Here is a 25,881-nt window from a genome sequence, read left to right as displayed (position 1 = left end):
CACTAAATAAAACAGGACCCAGAACTGACCCCTGAGGGACACCCTGAGAAGTCTTAAAGGTACAGAAGCTATGACGGTCTTAATTTCTAAAGGTCAGAAAAGGGGAGGAAAATGATCATGTGAAGTTCTTATTTATTTATTTATTGAGAGATGGAGAGTAAATGGATGAGTAAAGGGTTTTTTGCATCCCTATTCTTGACCTCAGACCTCAAAACAATAGGAAAAACACTGCTGAAGTGTTGTAATGTGCTAATGTCTCTGTTCAACATGATTAATGTATTTAATGAGCAGTTCTTGGCACTAAACACATCACCTACAGCTACAGTTTTAAACAAACCCTGATTCAAAACCACCAACTACTTATTACAAAGGGTAAAGTAGATCTGGAAAGCAAATCAGTACTCAATATCTCCGCTCATGTTTGTTCAGTACACTGGGCGAATGCCTGAAAGGCTTGTGCTGGTACCGTACATTCACCCCTGCAGTGTGATGACTGATGGGTTGGTAAAATACATGGAAACTCCCTTTGAAAGAGCAGTTAAAATCTGTCATTTAAATTAAAGGTTATGTCAGTACATGTCTAGTTCAGTAACCTCAGACAGATACAGAATTACATTACTCAAATGACAAATTAACGCGTAAGCATATTGATGCGAGCATAAGCAAACTAAATGCAACAAGTCATGGTTCCCAGATCTTTGACCAACGAATTTACACAACCACTCAAAAGTTTTTAAAAGTAAATAAATAAAAAATAAATAATAATAATAATACTTTTATTCAGCAATGATGCATTAACAAGTGACAGTAAAGTCACTGATGTTATAAAAGTTTTCTATTTTAAATAAATACTGTTCTTTTTCTATTAGTTAAAGAATCCTCCTGTTTTTTTATTTTCTTTAATAGCATTGATAATAATAATAATGATAAGTGTCATCATCATATTAGAATGACTTCAGATTTTTATTTTATTATTATTTATTTTCAAAATTATATTCAATTAAAAAAAAAAAAAAAAATCATTATCTTTACTAGTAACACTTTAGTTTAGGGACCAGTTCTCATTTTTAACCAGTTGCTTATTAGGATGCATATTACAAGCATATTGGCTGTTTGTTAGTACTTATGAAGCACATATTTATGCCTTATTAGCAGTGTTGGGGAGTAACTACTTACATGTAACAGAATTACATAATGTAATTACAAAATAAAAGTAATTGTAATTAGTTACAATTACTAAGAAAAAATGTGTAATTAAATTACAGTTACACTGAACAAAATTATAAACGCAACACTATTGTTTTTGCCCCCATTTTACACGAGCTGAACTCAAAGATCTAAGACTTTTTCTATGTACACAAAAGGCCTATTTCTCTCAAATATTGTTCACAAATCTGTCTAAATCTGTGTTATTGAGCACTTCTTTGTCGAGATAATCCATCCACCTCAGGTGTGGCATATCAAGATGCTGATTAGACAGCATGATTATTGCACAGGTGTGCCTTAGGCTGGCCACAATAAAAGGACACTCTAAAATGTGCAGTTTTACTGTATTGGGGGGGGGGGGGGGTCCGGGGGGGTCTGAAAACCAGTCAGTATCTGGTGTGACCACCAATTTCCTCACGCAGTGTAACACATCTCCTTCGCATAGAGTTGATCAGGTTGTCCACTCCTCTTCAATGGCTGTGCGAAGTTGCTGGATATTGGCAGGAACTGGAACTCGCTGTCGTATACGCCGATCCAGAGCATCCCAAACATGCTCAATAGATGACATATCCGGTGAGTATGCTGGCCATGCAAGAACTGGGATGTTTTCAGCTTCCAGGAATTGTCTACAGATCCTTGCAACATGGGGCCATGCATTATCATGCTGCAACATGAGGTGATGGTCGTGGATGAATGGCACAACAATGGGCCTCAGGATCTCGTCACGGTATCTCTGTGCATTCAAAATGCCATCAATAAAATGCACCTGTGTTCGTTGTCCATAACATATGCCTGCCCATACCATAACCCCACCGCCACCATGGGCCACTCGATCCACAACGTTGACGTCAGCAAACCGCTCACCCACACGATGCCATACACGCTGTCTGCCATCTGCCCTGTACAGTGAAAACCGGGATTCATCCGTGAAGAGAACACTTCTCCAAAGTGCCAGACACAATCGAATGTGAGCATTTGCCCACTCAAGTCAGTTACGACGGCGAACTGCAGTCAGGTCGAAACCCCGATGAGGACGACGAGCATGCAGATGAGCTTCCCTGAGACGGTTTCTGACAGTTTGTGCAGAAATTATTTTGTTATGCAAACCGATTGTTGCAGCAGCTGTCCGGGTGGCTGGTCTCAGACGATCTTGGAGGTGAAGATGCTGGATGTGGAGGTCCTGGACTGGTGTGATTACACGTGGTCTGCGTTTGTGAGGCCAGTTGGATGTACTGCCAAATTCTCTGAAACGCCTTTGGAGACAGCTTATGGTAGAGAAATGAACATTCAGTTCACGGCAACAGCTCTGGTGGACATTCCTGCATTCTGCATGCCAATTGCACACGCTCTCAAAACTTGCGACATCTGTGGCATTGTGCTGTGTGATAAAACTGCACATTTTAGAGTGGCCTTTTATTGTGGCCAGCCTAAGGCACACCTGTGCAATAATAATTAGAGATTATCGTCAATTTGATTTCACAGATACTATTTAAACTAAACTGAGCTAGACAATGACATCACTGAATTCAATAATGAAATGCCTTTAACTGAAAATTGAGTGTTTAATCTTATTATTATACATTACTGACACTCTATCCTCCAATTTGATACTGTTAAGTGCTTTGACACAATCTGTATAGTTAAAAGCGCTATATAAATAAAGGTGACTTGACTTGACTAATCATGCTGTCTAATCAGCATCTTGATATGCCACACCTGTGAGGTGGATGGATTATCTCGGCAAAGGAGAAGTGCTCACTAACACAGATTTAGACAGATTTGTGAACAATATTTGAGAGAAATAGGCCTTTTGTGTACATAGAAGCCTTACATCTTTGAGTTCAGCTCATGAAAAATGGGGGCAAAAACAAAAGTGTTGCGTTTATAATTTTGTTTAGTGTACTTATGAAAATGTTAAGGATTACAAAGGGGATTACATCTGATTTTTTTTTTACACACACTCTCACATACAGATTTAATTGATTTCTTTCATAAATTGCAGTGACTGCTCTAAAATGTGAAACACCAATGTTTCAAAAGTTTATAACATGCTTATCCGATAACGCTTATATTTTCTATATGGGTTTATGTATATGCTTTATTTTTTAAGATTAAATTGTTTTTTTCTAAGGCATTGTTAGATTTCAGTGTTTCCTGTCATAGCTATGCAAATATTTGATTTCAAAAACAGTATCATAGCTATTAAACTATTTCTTGTTATACATTTAAATCTGTATTTAACCTCAGAATGATTTGAAAGTAAGTCTGATTTTGTGGTGGCTGTGTTTCAAATGGGACATCGGATGCCCATTTTCCACAAGTTGGTATGATTTAGGGTCGTCTCGAAATGGTCTCAGTGGTCGTGAAAAACAACACCCTTTTTACCTTGTCAAAAACAGCTCTTTTCACAGTGACTCGTTTCAGTGCATATCTCTTTACATGCTAATGAGCTCTGCTCACCCCGCCCCTCTCTTCTGTGGAAGAGCAAAGGCGATTTGAAAATAATTACAACAAATAGCTATAACGAGTGAGACTTCCTTCTTCTTGACGTACAGCTGGATCATGAACAATGGGTACCGATCCATCCTTGAGTTTGAACTTTTTAACAAAACTCTGCCTTGAATTGTCCCTCATTCAGAAAGCAGTCTCGAGTAAAATGATTTGCGCAGACAGACATAAACGAATTTAGTGAAAGTGAAGTGACGTGTGGCCAAGTATGGTGACCCATACTAGGAATTTGTGTTCTGCATTTAACCCATCCAAGTGCACACACCCAGAGCAGTGGGCAGCCATATTTCTGCGGCGCCTGGGGAGCAGTTGGGGGTTTCAAGATTCAAGATTCAAGAGTTTTATTTGTCACATACACAATTATACAGAGTATAACCAGCAGTGAAATGTAGGTCAGGTCCGCTCCAAGGACAGTGCAATTATAAAGAATACAAATATTAAGAAGAAGTACAAACATAAAATAAAATAAAAGATAAGATAAAATAAGATAAGATAAGATAAAAAAAATATAAATATAAATGTGCAGGTCAGTATGTTGTTGACAAATAGTAATGAGAGGAATGTGCAAAAAATAATGTGCAAAAAGTTGTACAGGGTATTTGAATAGCAGCAATATGAGGTAGAGAAAAATTATGAATAGCTTATTGATATATGATATTTACATGGAGAAAAATTATGAATAACTTATTGATATGGTGATATTACATGGAGTCAAGTGATATTATGACACCGAGTTAGAGTTTAGGAGCCTGATGGCCTGGGGGAAGAAGCTCCTCCTAAGTCTCTCAGTTTTTGCCTTCAGGCTACGGAAGCGCTTACCAGATGGAAGCAAAGTGAATAGATGGTTACCAGGGTGATTAGAGTCCTTGAAGATTTTAACAGCTCTACTTTTGCAGCGTTTGAGGTAGATGACCTGCAGAGAGGGGAGAGCAGACCATGAGATGCGCTCAGCTAAGCGCACAACTCTCTGTAGTGCTTTGCAGTCCTGATTGGAGCTGTTTCCATACCACACTGAGATGCACTGAGTCAATACACTTTCTATGGTCCCTGAATAGAAAGTTTTCAGGATTGCTGGTGAGACCCTGAATTTCCTCAGCTGTCGCAGATGGTACAGTCTTTGCCTGGCTTTCTTAACCTGTGTTTGGATGTGTGTAGTCCAAGTCAGGTTCTCGGAGATGTTTACACCGAGGTACTTGAAGCTACTCACCCTCTCCACAGGGGTCCCACTGATCCTGAGAGGAGAGTAGGGCTGCTGCTGTCTCTTCCTAAAGTCCATGATCAGCTCTTTAGTTTTCCCCACATTCAGAGAGAGACAGTTGTCCTGGCACCATGATGAGAGTCTCTCTACCTCATCCAAGTATGCGGTCTCATCGTTGTTGGAGATGAGGCCCAGAACCACAGTGTCATCAGCGAATTTGACAATGGATGTGGAGCTGTGAGAGGACACGCAGTCATGCGTGTAGAGAGAGTAGAGCAGGGGACTCAGGACACAGCCCTGTGGGGCTCCTATGTTCAGAGTGATGGAGTTTGAGGTGAACTGGCCAACTTTCACCACTTGAGGTCTGCCGGTGAGGAAGTCTTGAATCCAGTCACAGAGTGAGGAGTTTAGGCCGAGGTCTGTGAGTTTAGATGCCAGCTTGATGGGGACTATAGTGTTGAAAGCTGAGCTATAGTCAATGAATAGCAGCCGTACATAATTCCCATTGTTGCTGTCCAAGTGTGTGAGGGAAGAGTGGAGAACGTGAGAAATGGCATCGTCCGTGGATCTATTTGGGCGATAGGCAAACTGAAGAGGGTCCAAAGTATCAGGGATGGAGGAGCAGATGTGGCTCTTTACAAGTCTCTCAAAAACCTTCATGACTATAGATGTGAGGGCAACTGGGCGATAGTCATTCAGGCAAGAGGGTTTATTGTTCTTTGGCACAGGGATAATGATGGATTTTTTGAATGAAGTGGGAACCACGGAGGTAGCAAGGGACTCATTAAAAATGGAAGTGAACAAACCAGCGAGCTGATCGGCGCAGGACCTCAGAACACGGCCGGTTATCCCATCAGGACCGGCTGCTTTCCTGACGTTCACTCTCTTTAACGCCCTCCGAACCTCATCCTCCGATACGGTGATTACAGGATCATCGCTGCTCTGCCTGCTGCTACCTGACGCGCCGCCGCCGTTGCCATCGAAGCGGCTGTAGAAGATGTTTAACTCGTCGGCCAGCAACGGATCTGCTCTCACCTCCGCGGAGGATTTGTTTCCGAAGTCACAGATGGTCCTCAGTCCCTGCCACACCCGTCGAGAGTCGTTGAGCTGGAAATGAGACTCAATTCTCTCTCTGTATCTGTGTTTAGCGGCTCTTACTGCACGACGGAGAGCATAGCACGATGCTTTGTACTCGCTCGTATTCCCAGACAGAAGAGCCTCATTGTAAGCGGCAGTGCGTGTGTTAACCGCGGCTCGGATTGATCTGTCCACCCACGGTTTCTGATTGGAGAATGTCCTTATCGTTATTGTTTCTGTAGCTTGCTCGGTTAGCGTGTTTACAAAACTTAATGCTACATCCGTGAACTCGCTGACGTCAGAGGAACTCGCCCGGAACATGTCCCAGTCGACGTCATCAAGCGCCGCCTGCAGCATAGTCTCTGAGTGGGAGGACCAGCGCGTCACTACTCTCTGCACCGGAGGTTCCTGAACGAGCCTTTGTTTGTATTCCGGTGTTAGAAAAATTGTGGCATGGTCCGATTTGCCAAAAGCCGGTAGTGAGCGGGCTTTGTAGGCATCCTTGAACTGAGTGTAGCAATGATCCAGTGTGTTTGGTCCTCTAGTTGGACAGGATACATGTTGATAAAAGTTCGGCATGACCTGCTTGAGGTTGGCTTTGTTAAAGTCCCCCGCGATGATAAAGGCAGCGTCAGGATGTTTGTTAATGTAGCCGCTGAGCACATCGTGAAGCTTAGACAAAGCCAAGCCGGTGTCCGCCTGTGGTGGAATGTACACAGCAGTAACAATGATCGATGAAAACTCCTGGGGCAGATAAAATGGGCGGCAAATAATGGAAAGATGTTCCAGATGAGGCGAGCAGGAACGCGACAGAATGGAGATATTCCTGGGATCACACCATTTCTTGTTGATCATGAAACATACTCCTCCACCCATGGATTTACCGGCCTCTGCTGTTCTGTCCGTCCGAAAGACAGAGAAGTTATCACTCGGCATTACAGCAGTGTCCGGGACCGAGGACGAAAGCCACGTTTCTGACAAACAAAGGATGTTACAGTCCCTAATGTCCCGTTGGAAACTAATCCTGGCTCTAAGATCGTCCATCTTATTCTCCAAGGATTGGACATTAGCAAGGAGAATGCTTGGAAGAGGAGGACTGTGAGCCCTTTTCCTGAGTCTGACTCGAATTCCAGCGCGCTTCCCGCGGTGTTTCTTGATCCGTCGCCTCGGGGGGTTATTGTTCGTCTCCGCGTTCCGAAGAATCTCCAGAGGCCACGCAGGATTCGTGGATAAAGTGTCCTGAAGCAGGTTGGTGTAGCGGTGTCCAATGTCCAAAAGTGTTTCTATGTTGTAGGTGATCAGTGCCGACGTGAAATGTGTAAAAAGAGAAAGTAAAAGTAGGTAAAAAAGTAAGTTTAAGCAAAATCTCAGTGGAGCGACCCGGACGGCGTCCGAACACAGCGGCGCCATCTTGATTTTGGGGAGCAGTTGGGGGTTTGGTGCCTTACTCAAGGCTCTCACCTCAGTCATGGTATTGAAGGAGGAAGAGAGTGCTAGTTATTCACTCCAAAATCAAAATGGCTTGATAATTGAGACTGTTTAGGTATTTGGTTGGAAAAAAGGAGTGAATCTTTATCATTGTAGGGTGGTTGTGTCCACACACTGCTAAGACACATTTATATGCAAATGAAGATATTTTGCATCAAATGTCTGCTTTAAAATTAAAATATTATAATCTTAATTCAAGTGATGAAGGACTTTGAAAGTCTGACAGTTATCAGTGTTGAGTACTACTGTAAGGTTAACACTGCCTGGTTTACATGTTTGAAAATTATTAACAGTTTAAACATTAGAAATTTTAAAAAGTAATCAAAATGTAATCAAATGCAATCAGTTACATTACTTTAATAAAGTAATTGAAAAGTTACACTACACTTATTACATAAGTAGGGTAACTTGTAATCTGTAACCCATTACATTTCCAAAGTAACCTTCCCAACACTGCTTATAAGGTAACACGTTAATAATTAGTGAGAACTGATCAACAATCTAAAGTGTGACATTTTTATTAGTAGTATTATTATTATTAAACTGCTGGACTTACAGTAGCTCCACCCCCAAGATCATGGTGACTTTGTCTCCAGAGTGGTTGCTGCGGAATTTGATCTGGAACAGGTGGCTGGCAACGTTCTGCCGTGAAGTCAGCATTCCCGCAGTGCCACGGACTGGAGAGAGATTCAGGTCTTCTGCCTGACATGAGCCCACATCTATCTGATCTCTCAGTGCGTAGTCTATAACTGTATAACTCTCCTCACTGAGAAAAGACAAACAGAGAGAGTCAGAGATTTAGATTAAAGAAATATTCAAGATTAAATCACACAATTGTACTTTTGCATTTTTATTGTATAAAATAAGTTATTTATAGAGCATGTGGAGAATATAAGTGAACACTACAGAAGATATTAAGTTATTATTGTTGTTATTATTATTATTGTTATTATATGTCCTTTGACACATCTGTACAGTATATTAAACTGTATTTCTGTCTACAGTAAAGCAAAAATATTTTTCTATTAAACAATGATCTGAAACCAAGTTTGTTCTCTAACACTGACTGTTGATTGTTTGAGTTAGAACATTCATGTGAATGCACGTGCTATTTATAAAAGCAAATAAATGCTAGTGGTGTGGCATTACTCAGCATGTCTTCAGCTGATAATTAACTGTGTTTGTGTAGAGATAATTGAATAAGTGGAGTCAGATCCTCCTGTTCAGTTCCTGGACAACCTCTGTGCTCTGCCCGACACAATTACAATGCCATTTACATTCCACAGGCAGAGGATAACAGATTCTACAGACAGAGAGGGACCATTACAATTAAACTGAAGTCTGGAAGAAATACGCTGACAAAGACAGAGTCAATGTGACAGAGAGAGACAGAGACCAACTAAGATAAGCTATTAGGCAGCTGAATGTTAAAAATCAGTCCAAAAGTTGAAATACATATACACACATATACATACATATATACATATATATACACATACACACACACACACACAGTGGTGGGAAAAAGTGTTGGCCCCCTTCCTGATTTTTATTTTTTTTGGTCACACTTTAATGTTTCAGATCATCAAACAAATTTAAATATTAGTCAAAGATAACACAAGTAAACACAACATGCAGTTTTTTAATTAAGTTTTTTATTATGAAGGGAAAACAAAATCCAAACCCACATGGCCCTGTGCTTGGCCCCTAAACCTAATAACTGGTTGGGCCACTCTTAGCAGCAACAACTGCAATCAAGCATTTGCGATAACTTGCAATGAGTCTGTTACAGCGCTGTGGAGGAATTTTGGCCCACTCGTCTTGGCAGAATTGTTGTAATTCAGCCACATTGGAGGGTTTTCGAGCATGAACCACCTTTTTAAGGTCATGCCACAGCATCTCAATAGGATTCAGGTCAGGACTTTGACAAGGCCACTCCAAAGTCTTCATTTTGTTTTTCTTCAGCCATTCAGTGGTGGATTTGCTGGTGTGTTTTGGATCAATGTCCTACTGCAGAACCCAAGTTCGCTTCAGCTTGAGGTCACGGACAGATGGCCGGACATTGTCCTTCAGGATTTTTTGGTAGACAGCTGAATTCATGGTTCAATTTATCACAGCAAGTCTTCCAGGTCCTGAAGCAGCAAAACAGCCCCAGACCATCACACTACCACCACCATATTTTACTGTTGGTATGATGTTCTTTTTCTGAAATGCTGTGTTACTTTTACCCCAGATGTAATGGGACACACACCTTCCAAAAAGTTCAACTTTTGTCTCGTCAGTCCACAGAGTATTTTCCCAAAAGTCTTGGGTATAATCAAGATGTTTTCTGGCAAAACTGAGACGAGCCTTTGTTCTTTTTCTCATTTTTTCAAACACTTTTTCACACATGGCCATGTGGGTTTGGATTTTGTTTTCCCTTCATACAAAAAAAAATTCATTTAAAAACTTAATGTTGTGTTTACTTGTGTTATATTTGATTAATATTTAAATTAGTTTGATGATGTGAAACATTAAAGTGTGACAAACATGCAAAAAAAAAAAAAAAAAAAAAAAAATCAGGAAGGGGGCCAACACTTTTTCACACCACTGTGTGTATGTGTATGTGTATATATATATATATATATATATATATATATATATATATATACACACACAGTGGTGTGTATGTATATATACACAAACTGACTACAAATGCCACGGGAGACAGGAAGTGACAAAAGTCCAAAACAAGGCACAGAGAACATGTAACAAAAACAAGAAATAGCTGATTTGTGAGAAGAGTAATCATGTTTATTTTCTAAAACCAAAATAAAACTGAACACCTCAAAATGTCAATATCCTTCTAAAAGGTCCCTTCGGTATAACGGATAAATAAAATAATGTTAAAAATAAAAAAAGTCAAATTCTAATTGCACTGGATGTGCTGGTTTCAGCCTCATTGGCAGCTTCAGTCATGTCCTCATCTCATATATAAAACACCTGTGATTCACAACTACTTGCTAAGGAGCTTGCATTCATGTAAAGTAGCCTCGTTGACAAGTTTGGGTGAGTAAGGGCAAAACGCACAATATATTGCCAACTACAGGGCACTGAAAATACTATATCACATCTTTTGTAGCAGAAATAAACTGCTGCAGAAAAGCTAGGTGCCATGCAAAATGTAATGTGTAACTTCAACACTCATTTCAAATGTAGTGGAGTAAAGAGTACAGACACTCGTTCAAAAGTGCAGTGACGTAGAGAGTAAAAATTGCTAATATCTTTGATACTCAGTAAAACTACAAAGTATCCAAAAAGATACTCAGGTACAGTAATTACTCAAATACATTTACTCAAATTCCTCTGATGATTTGTGAGCAATGACTCAAAAGTCTTCTCCTCAATGTAATCTTCCTCCAAAAAATGTTCACTGCAAACTCTGGGCTCTTTCTAGTCAGTGAAGCAGTACTTTTCTCCATTTCAGCAGCAATTTATGAAAATGTACTCTTTTGTCCTTTGCATTAACACTGTGAAACAAATTTTTAATTCATTATTTGTGCAAATAATTCACAATATGCAAATTATGCTTTCAAAGGTGCATTAAATCAATACAAAGTCCAATACAAAACATGGAAAACAATAGAAGTTTAGTAACTAACTGAAGTTTAATTATGTTTCCCCACAAAGACAATCCTACTCTAAGCTTTGAGTAGCTGTGGGACACGAGCAGGACAGAGCCCATCTCGTCTCATAACTTCTTTTTTAGTTCTTTCCCTCACTGAACTCTGGCCATTTGATAATGCCTAGAATATCAAAATCAACTGCGGGTGGCAGATCCTTTTTCTATTTAGCGCCCCAAACTCTGGAACAATCTACCTAACACTGTTCGGGAGGCAGACACACTCTGACACACAGTTTAAATCTCGATTAAAGACCCATCTCTTTAACCTGGCGTACACATAACACACTAATACACTTCTAATATTCAAATCCGTTAAAGGATTGTTAGGCTGCATTAACTAGGTCAACCGGAACTGGGAACACTTCCCATAACACACAATGTACTTGTTACATCATAAGAAGATTGACATCTACGCTAATATTAGTCTGTTTCTCTCTTATTCCGAGGTCACTGTAGCCACCCGATCTGGTCCGTATCCAGCTCAGATGGTCACTGCAGCCAGAGACGACCTCTACAGCCCTGAACTTCAGCAGAGACCAGGACACCTAGATGAGCCCCAGAGACAGATCCCCAGTGAGGACCCCACCACCTAGACAGCCATCGGGAAAAGACCACTGGAACCAGTTGAGCCCTTACAATCTGAGTTTGCTACAGTTGGAACAAACTGCTGGTTCGTTTGGCCAGAGGAGAACTGCCCCCGCGACTGAGCCTGGTTTCTCCCAAGGCTTTTTTTTCCATTCTGTCACCGATGGAGTTTTGGTTCCTTGCCGCTGTTACCTCTGGCTTGCTTAGTTGGGGACACTTCATTTCCAGTGATATCGTCGACCTGATTGCTCAGACACTATTGAAACTGAACTGAGCTGGACGATGACATCACTGAATTCAATAATGAAATGCCTTTAACTGAAAATTGAGTGTTTAATCTTGTCATTTTACATTGACACACTATTTTCCTATTTTGACATTGTGCAGTTGCTTTGACACAATTTGTGTTGTTAAAAGCGCTATATAAATAAAGGTGACTTGACTTGAAGCCATTAGGTACACGGTCTTGTACCTCTGTCTTTTTTTTTTTTTTTGTCCGATTTTAATTGACCTTTTTGTTTCAAATGAAAACATTGTAATGTTGTCATTATCCTCGTAACTTGGTTGACTTTGATCATGGCTTTAACAAAGACATTTTTAAAAACCCTATGGAAAAAATAAACTTTTATCCAGAACCTGCACTGTTGAAAACAGTGAACACTATGCTTTATTTTACATTTGATTATCCAATTTCTGCAGTATTTCTTATCTGAATGCTAGACTTACTGTACCTGAAAAAATAAGTAATGTTTTTATCATTTGTATCTTTGATTTATTGTATTTGTCCAGTTAAATAAATAAAAGAACTATACTGCGATATATTTCATTATCGTGAAATAAGATTTTGATCATATTGTCCACCCCTAGGAGAGGGCATGTGTGTCCACACGTTCATCAGTTTTTGCTGATGTGTACACACAAAAAGTATAACAATCCTGCTGTCTGCAAATTTCTATTTGGCTTAGGCCCTGGCAATCTGTCAAGAGACACCGACCATTTGTGCCTGTCTCAGTCCACCTGGACTGGCACTAATCAATTTTAACCAGCTTTCAGTCAGCAAAGTGCTGGACAATTACACTACCATCTGCTCCTGACATATCACATATTACAACTACATATTACAGGATCCAACGGGAAGCTTCTATCAGTTGAGCAATCAGATGTTCCTACCACAGTAATGACATCCTCTCCAGCAGCCAAGAAATGTTCCAGCACCAGGACAAAACATTCACACACTTTCATGCAAACACACACACACAAGCCCCTGTGCTGGTATGAAAAGAATGCTGTATTTCGGGAATTACAAATCTGAGAGATGGATTATGTCATTGCTGTATGATACTGAATCTTTTGTTAAACTTTTTGTACACTTAGCACTTTGATAACCATCCCTGTGTACTTTGTGTACTTGTACAATAATTTAATCATTCGACACCTAAAAACAGTGTACTGAACATAATGTCCTTTTCTGTTGTTCATAACGCTGATAAACATTATTATTCTCCAAAATGGACATGACAAAATAAACTTCTGCCCATACATGTGTGAATGTGTATGTGTGAGAAAGAGAGAGATTCAAAAATGAAGAGAAAAGGAGGGAAAATAACCAGCTGCTTTTAAGAGCAAGTTACATAACCAGAGAAAATGAGTAAAAAACAGTGGAGCAGAAAGAGAGTGAGTGAGAGAGAGGAAATGAGAAGAGGGACAGAGTGGAGACCGTGATGGCGTGCACGGGTTTGTTTTGCTTCAGATCTGAGCGAGTAGCCTGACTCCCCACACATACTATACAGACCGCGTATAAGAATGAACATCACCCGTTGATTGAATAAACCTTTTCTATTTCCTTTTTCTTTATTTTTCTGTTAAATTCCAAACAGAGCGTTTGTAGGCCGTATTTGCCAAAATGGAGTAGAAATGAAAACCATCTTGTTTTCTTGGAGGTGGTCCCCTTTGTCATAGCATGCAGAATGTTCCCAAAAATTACTAGGAAAAAAAAAAGAACAAAGTGAGCTCTGCTAACTATATGACTCACTCACAGAATGACTGGCACTGTGTAGCAGCAGGGAGCAGGCACTATACAAACGGGCTGAAAAACCTTATAACACACGAAAACAGATTACTCATACCATCTTACCATTTTTACTCTATATATTGAAACAACACCATTTGATATATTCTCAAATGAACATACAAACACCGGACACCACTATCAGCAGTGCTTCATGACGAAAATAATGTTTGATCACTTGGTTTCTATTTTTGTTGTTTGTGCCACGTAGCACAAAACACAACACTTGTCTAGGACAACCACAACAGAAGCTTCAAATTGAGTCGCAGTGGCAGCTGGCAACGTAAATTTAAACAGGAATCAGTATCGAGGGAAACAATATATCACAATCTTAAATGCTGACAGAAAATGCACAAAACACAAAATGCAAAATGAGGAGCATTGCAAGTTTAGTGTGCCATCTGCTATAGTTTGAACCAGAATGAAGTTAGACCTGCAAAGTCTTTCTTCACTCAAACAAAACGAAGGGTTTAGCCGGAGAATCCTGCAGTGCCCAGTGAAAGTGATGAAATCAGGAGAGTGATATTTTATTTTATAGTAATCTTCTAAATCAAAATTGAGCATTGGCCAACAGTAAACTATCAAAATCCCGCTCAACATAGTTGTATATTATACTTGAAAGATGATCACAGATACAGTTTGAAGGGTAGTGCAGATGCTTGTGTGTCTTGTGGCGGGTTGTGTGATGGCTCTCATGCAGACTCTTTATGCTCTAAAAGGACAATTCTCGTCACGTGTTTACCTCATGTTATGCTATGGAGGCTCTTTTATTTTTTTAATTTGATTTCTCAGTGTTTGCTAAACGTTCTGTAATTTATTAGTCGTATATAATACAGGAAGTGGTACGTGTACGTATCTTATTCGTTTTCGTTAATAAATGTTTTGTATCCTACTGTTTTGTTGTTGTGCTTTTTAATTAAAAATAACAATGAATCCATCTTTTATTTTAGTCTTAAAAAGTGAAAGGTGTATAGACGTATGTGAGCAAAACAGACAATTATCTTGTAAAACTTGACAACAAGATCGCGAATTCGTGAAAAAGTGAAAGCATCCGAAGCCCGCGGCTTACAGGAAATAGGAAAAGAGGAACTCCCGTTCACAAAATTCAAATCACAAGTAATACTACTGATGAAAAATAACAGGTTTCATTTCCATATAACTATAAACTATAGTTTATCAATGTGCAGTGATTAATCCCATGTTGTAGCAAAAAAACAAAAATAAATTAAAAATTAAAAATTGCGACCAAATCATGTGCTCGTGCGACCAGTGGGAAGAATGATTCTGGAGCCGTTATAACAATTTTTGGGTTCTGTTTTTCTTTGATATGAGTGATGTAGCTAACAATCCATACCCACATGTACATGCAAACTTTACCTCCACATTCACTTACGTTAGCCCAATAATTTCCTGTTCCCTATAGTATCCCCAGGGCACAATAACAGCAGGGAAAGAACAGAGGTACATTTGGACACAGTAAGAGAGATCTCATTTGTGGTCTCCAGCTCACCTTTTCTTTCGTGTGACAATGAGGACATCATTGAAGAGGAAGAAATAGACCTGCTGGCGAGACGTTCTTTTGGAAAAGATGCCATTTTCCTCAACAAAAGCTGTTAGCTCACCACGCTTCACCATCCAGCGGGAGGACGACACCAGTGGGAACGGCTGCAGAGAGAAAGTGTGAAAGGAAAAAATGTGAACCAGACAGAATCATTAATGTTTCAATGCAACACGATCAACATGAAGAAAGTTAAAAAGACCTCATTTTTAAAACAAATAACAAGACATTAAGAACAGTGAAATAAATAATTAGATAGGGATGTGCATTTTGGTCATTTTTAATTGCTAAACAATAAAAATATATCCACTTGCTTAAATTCTGTCTCAAGAGGAAATACAAGGCTAAGAACAGGGTTTCAGCAGGATTTTTAAGCTCAAATTTAAGACTTTTTAAGACCTTTAAGATCTGCATAAATAAAATTAATAACATATGAGCAGGGTAGGGCAATGTCTATAGTATTTAACTGTAAGCTATTAAACTGTAAAAAGCATAATTTACAATTCAGATACAAGTTTTCACAAAAACAAAAAGTTTTGTAAAATGATAAACTTTACATTTCAGCCTTTAAACCATTTTTAAGAAAATGGATGTCAAAGTAATAATAATATTGATTTTAACAATTATCATCAATAAATTATTATATAAATTAAATAACATGAATTTGGGGTGTGTGAAATTGGCAAAAAAATGATATCTTGATATTTTCTGGGATTTTATTGATAACGATAATTAGACGATATCTTGCTGAGTGTGTTATTGTGCTGATATCTTAAAGATTACCATGGACAGCTGGCTCCTGCGTTTTTTTGACATATTCTGTGTGGTCAGTTCACAGCAGCGATATAAATGAGTCTTTTCCAACCAGTTTTATGGGCATGTTTACCTTTAAGCCATTTTTTCTAAAAGTGTGCATCATCTTTTGAGTCAAATTCTTGCATTTGGACTGTTACCAAGCAAATTAAATCAGTATCAACAAAATGTATCTTTGCAATGCATATGAAGTGGCATTTAGATGTATTTAAACACTTTACTGCAGCTCGGAAAGACACAGAATGCTAACCTGCAGTTACAAATGCATAAATTATGTTTTGATATTTGAAACATAAAACGTTGAAAACTGATGTTTGAAGTAATTAAAAAAAAATTAAGATACTTTAAATGTGAAATTAAAACAGCCAATAGGTAGCAGTAAGTCAGCGCTAATAAGTGAGCCATTGCGATTGAACCGAATCATTTAATCGGTTGATTCATTCAGGAACGAATCACCGTCATGTTGCTCAGAGACACAAAACAGCGCTGTGGCTGTGTTTGGAATGATTTTTGTTGTAGAAATAAAGCAAAAGCAGAAAATATGGTGTCTAAACCGTAAGTCTCTTAATATTAACTTCTTGTTTATTGATGTATAAAATATCACATTTGTAATCATTCTGATATTTGGAGGGGAATAAAATGGCACTCTTCGTGTGATATTAACTATATGAAATGGTATAAATATAGGCTATACATTTTCTGCCCCCATATCTTAAATTATGTGATCATTCCAGGGGCATAGCCACGGGTGTGCCAGGGTGTGCCGGTGGCACCTAAAAATAGATGCAGAATTATTTTTTATAATCTTAATAAACATGTGGCGCTAGGGAGGGTCTAGCAGGTGCTCCAGCGCCCCTAAGAAAGACCAAAGCACCCCCATACCATCCCCACACATAACATTTTTTAATAAATTAAAAACATTTAACTCATTACGCATGCATAACGCGTGCATTGCAATATAACGTGACCTAATTAGCAGGCACACTTTTCGAAATGTCACAGCATTTTATTTTAAAAACGGATCGGTTTCTTGTGCCAAGTAGGCCTGCCCCCAACTAAAGATTTTTCTAGTCAACTAGTCACATGTTTATATTAAATTGATTAATATAATAACCTAACCATTCTTTAACATAGGCGTAGGGTATAGCCTATTCGGCGCTCAATTGCGCCCATAAAACTTGCACCGGCAAAAGTAATGATTATGAATGTGTTGGGGGGGGGGGGGGGGGGGGAGGGGGGGGAGCATTTTAATTATTTGTTAATAAACTTGTGGTTTCTTCTCAGTCAGTGTCGGCTGAAAAGATGAAGTTGCCGAATGCCGATGCTGCACTCGCCATCTCCACATGAACGTGTCTTGAATAGAGAAATGCACCTTTTTATTCCAGCTATATAATTAGAATTTTTTTTTTATTATTGGTTCGTTTAATAGACATTTCAGGCTTTCTATTGATTTCTTTGTGAGGCAATTAGCCGGTTCATTGCTGTGACGCGCTCCTAAAGCACAACCTTTTGGTGTTATCGGGAGTGTACATAAATCAGAAAAAGTTATTTCGCAGAAAAAAAAAAATATGCAAGGGATTGCACGGGTGCCTCCATGTCATGTATAGGCTTATAATCAAGTTGATATGTGCACACACTGATATACAGTGCATACTCATCTAAAAGAGGCAGCTGTGGCAATGCCCGAAACAGCAGCAGTGTGGAACAATGGCAAATTCTCTCTCTTTATTTTTTCCTCTTTCTTTCTTTCTTGTTTGATTGTTTACAAAAATACTAGCTTTTTTACTTCGTATATAAGTACTTACAGATAGGCTAATAAATCCTCAAAATTTATATTACATACAACGACATGTTTACAGGATAATTGCCTTTATTTTCGTTAAATACAGTTCTTAATACAACATATTTGACCGATTAAACAAAAAGCTTAGCTATGTAAACTTTTAAACTGCTTAATTTGTGTGTAAACGCCTGTGAAAAAGCTTATTCTTATTTTTTCTAGCTATTATTAATATCTTGCAGATTCTGCAAGTTGAATGTAAACTTATGACTTAGAAACCTGCGAATAAAGTGAAAATTAAATGAAAAGTCAAGTCTATTGCAGCATTAAATTTAGATCTGTGCATGGTGCATTTCTTTTCAAGAGTTTTTACAGAGATTCGCATTATAACCAATCACACGATTCTGTTGATTTTGGTAAGTCAGAGGCGTTCAGAGAGTCATCTCATTGCTGGAACGCTGGAATGTTGGTCATAGCGCGCGCTCACTGACTGAATTCTGCACTCTGGCGAATTCAATAACAAGAAAGTGTTTTTTACATTGCATACAGCATCACGGATTATAACTGGAGCTTTTTTAGAGTGCTTACGCTCACGGTAGACTCAGTGATTATTATTTGATTATGTAAATGTTCTTTTCTTGCTTGCTGTATAATTTGTTTGTTGTTTGAATAACCGTGGCGGTGTTATAATTAGAAACCTAAAGTGTCTTTATTAAACCTGTGATCATCAGATTAAATACAAATTCAGTCTTATTAAAATATATTGTAAGATAAATGGTACTTGTCTAAAATGAGTTTATGACGTGTGTGTAGTTAATGATTAGGCTAGTGGTTTGAGCGTGTTTGACTAGAAACTATAGCGCAGTTAAAGAGCTGTTATATGTGATTGTCAGTGGCTGTCTTGAGGAGCGAGAAAGCTTTGGAAAATGGCTCATAAAAAGGACGAGGACATGAATCATTTTACAAGTCGGAATCTAAAATGACGGTAATATGGCGAGAACATTTCACATGAAATTCTGTCAGTGAGAGGGGAGTTGTAGGGGCGCGCAAGAAAAATACAACTAGAACTATGACTGAAATATAACAGTTTTCCTGGTAAAGACAGACCATGAAATTAAATCATAGCCTTTTGAAGTTTAATCGTCATATTCAGCCATATCGCGATTCTGGTCTTTCCATCTCCAAATTTAAGAGCTCTTGAAATCATAATTAAGACTTTTTAAGACTTTTTAAAGGGGGGGGGGGGGTACAATGCTGTCCCAGTTAGCAAGAACATTTGGGCCAAATGTGGCTGACAGCTGTCACATTTGGCCTAGGTATGGCATGGCTGAGCACATATGGGCCTAACTTTCCCCATATATGTTTCCCCAATATATCCCCCATATATTGCCATAGCTTTAGAGCTGTTATATGTCATCCAATTTTCTTTTGGATGACAATGTGTTTTAAGGTATATGATCCAGATGACAGCACACAACTGAGAGCCATATTTTTGGTACAGCTGGGGGAGAAAACATAACATTTTTGTATTTTTTATTTGAATAAAGGTGGTTTACTGAACAATTTTCTTAAGGATAAAAAATCTATCTCAGCTGAAAGGGCTATTAGCTATTAGAGCACATTACTAAAATATTAAAGGCTACAATTAACAACAGATCCCAATCTATTAAATTCAAATATTTTAGATACAATGACCAACACTACAAAAAAAATTAATAAATCAAAAGTATGCAAACATAATTTCCACGTTTGCACTTTGCAATTTTCTAGCAACAAGCTGTGGACACTGAATGACTTGCTATTTTCTCTATTCAATGATAAAGGTATTGCTGTGTTATTGGCGTTTTTCCGCAGTTGCAAAACTGATTGAGATTAAGTGACATGAGCGTGTTTATATCGCTTTATAACCGGTTGTAACTAGTAGAAAGAGGATTAAAAGGAAGGGATGATTGCGTTCACGCGCTCTCCGTCCCTCAGGCCATATCATAGAGCGTCAAAACGGCATTTATGGATTTAAATAGACATAATTTTAAAGATGAGACTTTGTTTCTTATCGAAAAGAAAACACAAACCTTGCGATTACATGATGTAATGTATAGATGAGACTTTGTTTCCCTCCACTGGCCCTTATCAATCATGGCCTCCTAGTAATCCCCATCCATTTGATTGGCTCTATCACACTCTCCTCTCCACCTGTAGCTGGTGTGTGGTGAGCGCACTGGCGCCGTTGTACTGTGGCTGCCGTCGCATCATCCAAGTGGATGCTGCACACTGGTGGTGGTTGAGGAGAGACCCCCCACATGATTGTAAAGCGCTTTGGGTGTATGGCAATACACAATAAAAGCGCTATATAAATGCATCATTCATTCATTCATTCATTCATTCATTCATTCATTTATGGCTTGGCTATGGCACACCATGGAATGTGTTAACGTATGGTTAACATTTGGCTTTTATTTTGAAAAACACAAACTGCTATATTCATGTGTGGCAGGTTAGTGGCAGTCCACATCTCAGCCCATTCAACAATGCTATTGGTTACTTTGTGTCTTCCCTTATTCCTATTGGTGGATTACTGAAATTTTGAAAATGTATCCGTTATTTCCTACTCCGCTTCCTCTTTCAACCGCCTTTAAAAATGGACAGCTCAATATTTACAACAACAGCCTTTGCCCAGACACATATTATTCAGGTAAGTGCAGTTTTGGTGTTTTAAATGTTTTCTAGGGGTGTAATGGTACACTTATTCGTACAGAAAATTGTGCCAAACAAATACAGTGTCATTTTAACCAAAGCACGTGCGGAACTTAATCCGTTTCAGTTCATATCAGTGAATAAATCCTCACTTTATTACTATACATTATTACTATTCATTATTACTAGGCTATACATTACATCATGTAATCGCAAGGTTTGTGTTTTCTTTTCGATAAGAAACAAAGTCTCATCTTTAAAATTATGTCTATTTAAATCCATAAATGCCGTTTTGACGCTCTATGATATGGCCTGAGGGACGGAGAGCGCGTGAACGCAATCATCCCTTCCTTTTAATCCTCTTTTCTACTAGTTACAACCGGTTATAAAGCGATATAAACACGCTCATGTCACTTAATCTCAATCAGTTTTGCAACTGCGGAAAAACGCCAATAACACAGCAATACCTTTATCTCAGGCAAGTCATTCAGTGTCCACAGCTTGTTGCTAGAAAATTGCAAAGTGCAAACGTGGAAATTATGTTTGCATACTTTTGATTTATTAATTTTTTTTGTAGTGTTGGTCATTGTATCTAAAATATTTGAATTTAATAGATTGGGATCTGTTGTTAATTGTAGCCTTTAATATTTTAGTAATGTGCTCTAATAGCTAATAGCCCTTTCAGCTGAGATAGATTTTTTATCCTTAAGAAAATTGTTCAGTAAACCACCTTTATTCAAATAAAAAATACAAAAATGTTATGTTTTCTCCCCCAGCTGTACCAAAAATGTTTGAAACTGTGACTTCAAAACGGAGGTACCATTACACCCCTAATATTTTCATTAATATTATGTATATTATTATTATTATGTCTAAAAATAGCTTGTTATTAAAGTAGCTAAAAAATTTAAATAATTTAGAAAATTTAAATTTAAAAAGGGACTTCCCAGCAGCACTCATGTCTTGGGTGGTAGAAAAGAATGTGTGCAGTGCTGATTTAGTCATTTATGTGCTTGTCTTCAAATAATATCTAATGTATGAAACTAATTATGATATAGTAACATTCTTTTTTCTCTTCTTTTTCCTGACAGACTGTGCGTGACTGGCGAGACTTACTAAGAGTATAAATTTTTGCACATTTATTCACTCATCTGATATTTACAAAATAGCACACTTCTGTTATGTTATTGTATTGTATGTACTGTAATTCTGTTATTAAAACATTATAAACATTTTTATAAAATGAGTGTGAATAAATTTTTTAAAGTCGTGACGTATTGTCAAGTATGGTGACCCATACTCGAAATTGGTGCTCTGCGTTTAACCCATCCAAGTGCACACACACAGCAGTGAGTAGTGAACAAATGCACACACACACACACACACACCGTGAACACACACCCGGAGCAGTGGGCAGCCATGCTGCGGCGCCCGGGGAGCAGTTGGGGGTTCGGTGTCTTGCTCAGTCGTGGTATTGAGGGTGGAGAGAGCGCTGTACATTCACTCCCCCCACCTACAATCCCTGCCGGCCGGGGACTCGAACCCGCAACCTTTCGATTACGAGTCCGACTCTCTAACCATTAGGCCACGACTTCCCCATTAGGCAGAGGGAGGGGGAAATGTTTAGGTGGTGCACCTTCTGTTTAGGTGGTGTGATAGGCTCTCTCTGCTTAGTTCCTCTAACCATTAGGCCACGACTTTTGTGTTTAAGATTTACTGTGTAATGGGTATTTTAAATGAAAAAGATAGGTGTGGTGTAAATATGGTTGAATAATGGCTTTTGGTGTATCAGCCCACATGTGGGCCACATAAGGCCCGTCAGCCCTTTACAGAACTCAGCCATATAAGAATGCCATATAAGGTCCATATATCAGCCACGTCTGTTTTTATTATTTGACTCACTCTGGGTTGGGTTATGGCACTGTTTTGGTTCAGTTCTGGCTAAAAAGATATGGACCGGTTTTGGGCTGGCGAACACAAACTAATCTGGACCACACTTTAGCTGATGATTTGGGCCAGATCGGCACCAAAGGAAATTTGCTGACTGGGGTTTCATGCATTCAGAGTTGTTTACACTGTTAAAGAGTTGGATTCTCATGCTAAGCATGGACAAAGTTTCAAAAAACAATTTGGACGTATAACAGTATTTATGTGCCAAAAATCTCACTTCCGGGTTCGTACAAGTTTCGGAGAGTTTTTGTTTTGATCATGGTTCTTGCTGACGTAAACGACGGTGGAACTCCTTATATGGCCATTTCTCCCAGAAGAATGTGCCCGTGCACGCATTGACCAGAGCGAGAGCAAGAGCGAGCCCATCAAAGCGTTTCATTCGGCAGCACTGCACAGGACTCCTTCGGGAAGAATGTCTCTAAAGAAGTGCGTTTTTGGTTGTAAGGGAAAGATAACCTTGTTCAGCTTCCCAAAAGAACCCACTGTTACGTGAACAGTGGATATAGTTTGTTTATCTGGGGCAGCAATGGAGTTTCTCAAGTGTTTTGTTGACGAACGTTCAACGGGGGGTAAGTCGTGGCCTAATGGTTAGAGAGTCGGACTCGTAATCGAAAGGTTGCGGGTTCGAGCCGGCAGGAATTGTAGGTGGGGGGAGTGAATGTCCAGCGCTCTCTCCACCCTCAATACCACGACTGAGGTGCCCTTGAGCAAGGCACCGAACCCCCAATTGCTCCCCGGGCGCCGCAGCATGGCTGCCCACTGCTCCGGGTGTGTGTTCACGGTGTGTGTGTGTGTGTGTGTGTGTGTGTGTGTGTGTGCATTTGTTCACTACTCACTGCTGTGTGTGTGCACTTGGATGGGTTAAACGCAGAGCACCAATTTCGAGTATGGGTCACCATACTTGACAATACGTCACGACTTTACTTTACTTTAAACAAGGCCCAGTTCGACGCTGGATTTGCACATCGTTTAATACTGAAAGATGGAGCAGCCCCAGCTATAAAAGATCACGGTCATGATTCAGAACTGCAGATGGTAAGTGAAACGGCATCAAATGTCTGTGTTTTGTTGGCGATCGGTGCAAGTACTCATCACTCTTTAGCTCCGCCCATACGGCAGCCTCCAGGAGCGCGGTTTTTTACGGAGAGAATCGTAAAGCTGTATCTTTCTTTTATTAATGATAAATGATAAAACTAAAGACTTTTTGGAGATATGAAGGATGCAGTACTACTCTTTGGGTCCTCTAGATTAATATGGGTGAAACTGTGTGTGTTAGGTCCCCTTTAAGACCCTGCGGAAACCCTGAAGAAGCTTGGCTTTGGAGGCAAGAAGACGGGCAGCAAATGGAACACCAAATACAGCTGTGATTGCCTTAGTTTTGCTCCATCTAGGAGTTTTTCAAGCTAAAAATTTTACACAATATCCATACTTAGTTGTTTTTCAAATGTATCGTTGTCAAAATATTAAAATGCATGTAGTGTTTATCAAAATATGAAATTGTTTTCATAATCGATCATGATGACTTTTTTTTTGTTCACAATTTGTTCTTTTAATTTCATTCTAATGTTGGTTAGCAACCATGTGGTAATTTGCACAAAACATGGCCAAACCATTTCCATTAAAGGGTTTTCACAAAGCCTCGTCACTCTCATTAAACATACCACGCTCTCACTTAGAACACCTGAGAAAATATGCAAAAATATGCAAGTGTCCCATCTTCAAAGCAAGTTCAAACACAACAAACATTTTAAAATTGGCATTGAAACTGTAATGATTTAATGGTTGTTCATTTGACAAGATTTGACATAGGTGTGTGTAACTGGATTAGCAATCAAAATGGAAATGTTTACAGCTGGTATTAAGATGCTTTTTTAGCAATTTGATCATGAATGGACAATGCTAAACACAGGTGTAAACAGGGTTCGAAACTGTTGAGCTTGTCCAATTTTTTGATTACCACATCCAGAGGTAGTCAAAAATACTTTAGATCAGAAAGCTTCCGTGGTGTAGACACTCATGTGGTTGAATGCTTTTGAACAGCCACTAAAAACCACCTCCTCTCTGCCTACTGACCTAATCCTTAAAAAGCATGGGACACGTTGTTGAAGTGTACTAGTCAAACGCCATTTAAAATTTGTTATTTAAACGATTTAAAATCATCTGAAATCATAAGTTTGGTGTGAAAGTGATTTTTTTTTTAAAAGCACTATGTTCTTATACCATTCCTGATTTTAACACAATCCTTTCAGAGCAAAACTCCTGCTCTCTGTATCATTTTCCGTTGTCTCCTTTCATGTTCATAAGTAAATTGCAAGCGCTTATTTTGCGAAATTAGTTCAAAAGATCAGAAAAGGCCCATACATACACTTGCCCATATCGAACTGGAAAGTGGTTGAAAGTAGACAAAAGAGACGGATTAAAAAAGCAGGTGTAAACAGGAATGTCTCCATTCTCTACTTGTGATCCAATCAACCAAAACACATCTTAATGACAGGTGTAAACAGGGCCTTAGACCAAAACGTCGACTCAACCAAAGTGTCTGTTTGATCAGACCAACAGAAAATGTTTGAAACTTGCTTCAAAATTATATTTGGCGCAGAAACTCACATTGAAAATTACACATTCAGAAGACTTATTTGTAATAACTTTCTTTTTTATAGGATAATAAAATAACTTTCATTAATAAATCATTAGGGTATAGTCCACTATATAGCCCAGTTTTAGTATACAGTGTGGATCAATGGGTGCTTTCTTAAAAAAAAAAAAAAGAAGTATTAAAAGGATCATCAAGGCAGTGGAATTGTTTAGTAGAATAGTTAAATTCCTTTCACAGGTTGTATTGTTCTCTTACCTTGATTTTAAACTCCAACTGGGAATTGATGGTGTACATCATTTCTGTTCTCTCCATTGTACGAGCACCCTCATTACATTTCCTCACAAGCTGCATATACACACATACAGAAAAAAAAGATGATTATTAACTAAGGCTCTCTCAAACAACACTAGAAAACCTTACAGTGGTAATTCTCAGCATTTCTCACCTTGCTGACAACATGAAGAGCTTTTTTACATGCCTCATAAGAGGCTGAATCTTTGGGCGTCTTCTGGCATATGGTCTACAAGACAAAAACATTTTGAATCAAAATGACCTTTGAACTGTTGGTGCTTGAGTACACAGTTTAATATGCTGTAAATCTAAAACAGACTTGCATCAGAACTTGTTTTGTTTGTACAACAGTTTTTGGTTTATTTTTCCTGAAGCTTTTCAAACATTTTATCTCTAATGGAGGGC

General features: G+C 38.8%; 1 protein-coding gene across 5 annotated transcripts in view; it reads right to left on the bottom strand.

The window, feature by feature from the left end:
• Positions 1–25,881, bottom strand: part of LOC306843130 (rho guanine nucleotide exchange factor 26-like) — a 70,117-nt gene that overhangs the window by 9,497 nt on the left and 34,739 nt on the right. For all 5 annotated transcript variants that reach the window (XM_079374417.1, XM_079374418.1, XM_079374419.1 and 2 more), the window contains 4 exons: positions 25,631–25,705; positions 25,441–25,530; positions 15,305–15,459; positions 8,034–8,243 (listed from right to left, as the gene is read on the bottom strand). In XM_079374417.1, coding sequence (XP_079230543.1) covers positions 8,034–8,243; positions 15,305–15,459; positions 25,441–25,530; positions 25,631–25,705 — 530 coding nt within the window. The remainder of the gene's footprint in view (positions 1–8,033; positions 8,244–15,304; positions 15,460–25,440; positions 25,531–25,630; positions 25,706–25,881) is intronic.

The sequence above is a fragment of the Barbus barbus genome, assembly GCF_936440315.1.
Source record: "Barbus barbus genome assembly, chromosome: 23".
In the NCBI taxonomy this organism is placed as follows: Eukaryota; Metazoa; Chordata; class Actinopteri; order Cypriniformes; family Cyprinidae; genus Barbus; species Barbus barbus.
This window is presented reverse-complemented; position numbering and strand designations above follow the sequence as displayed.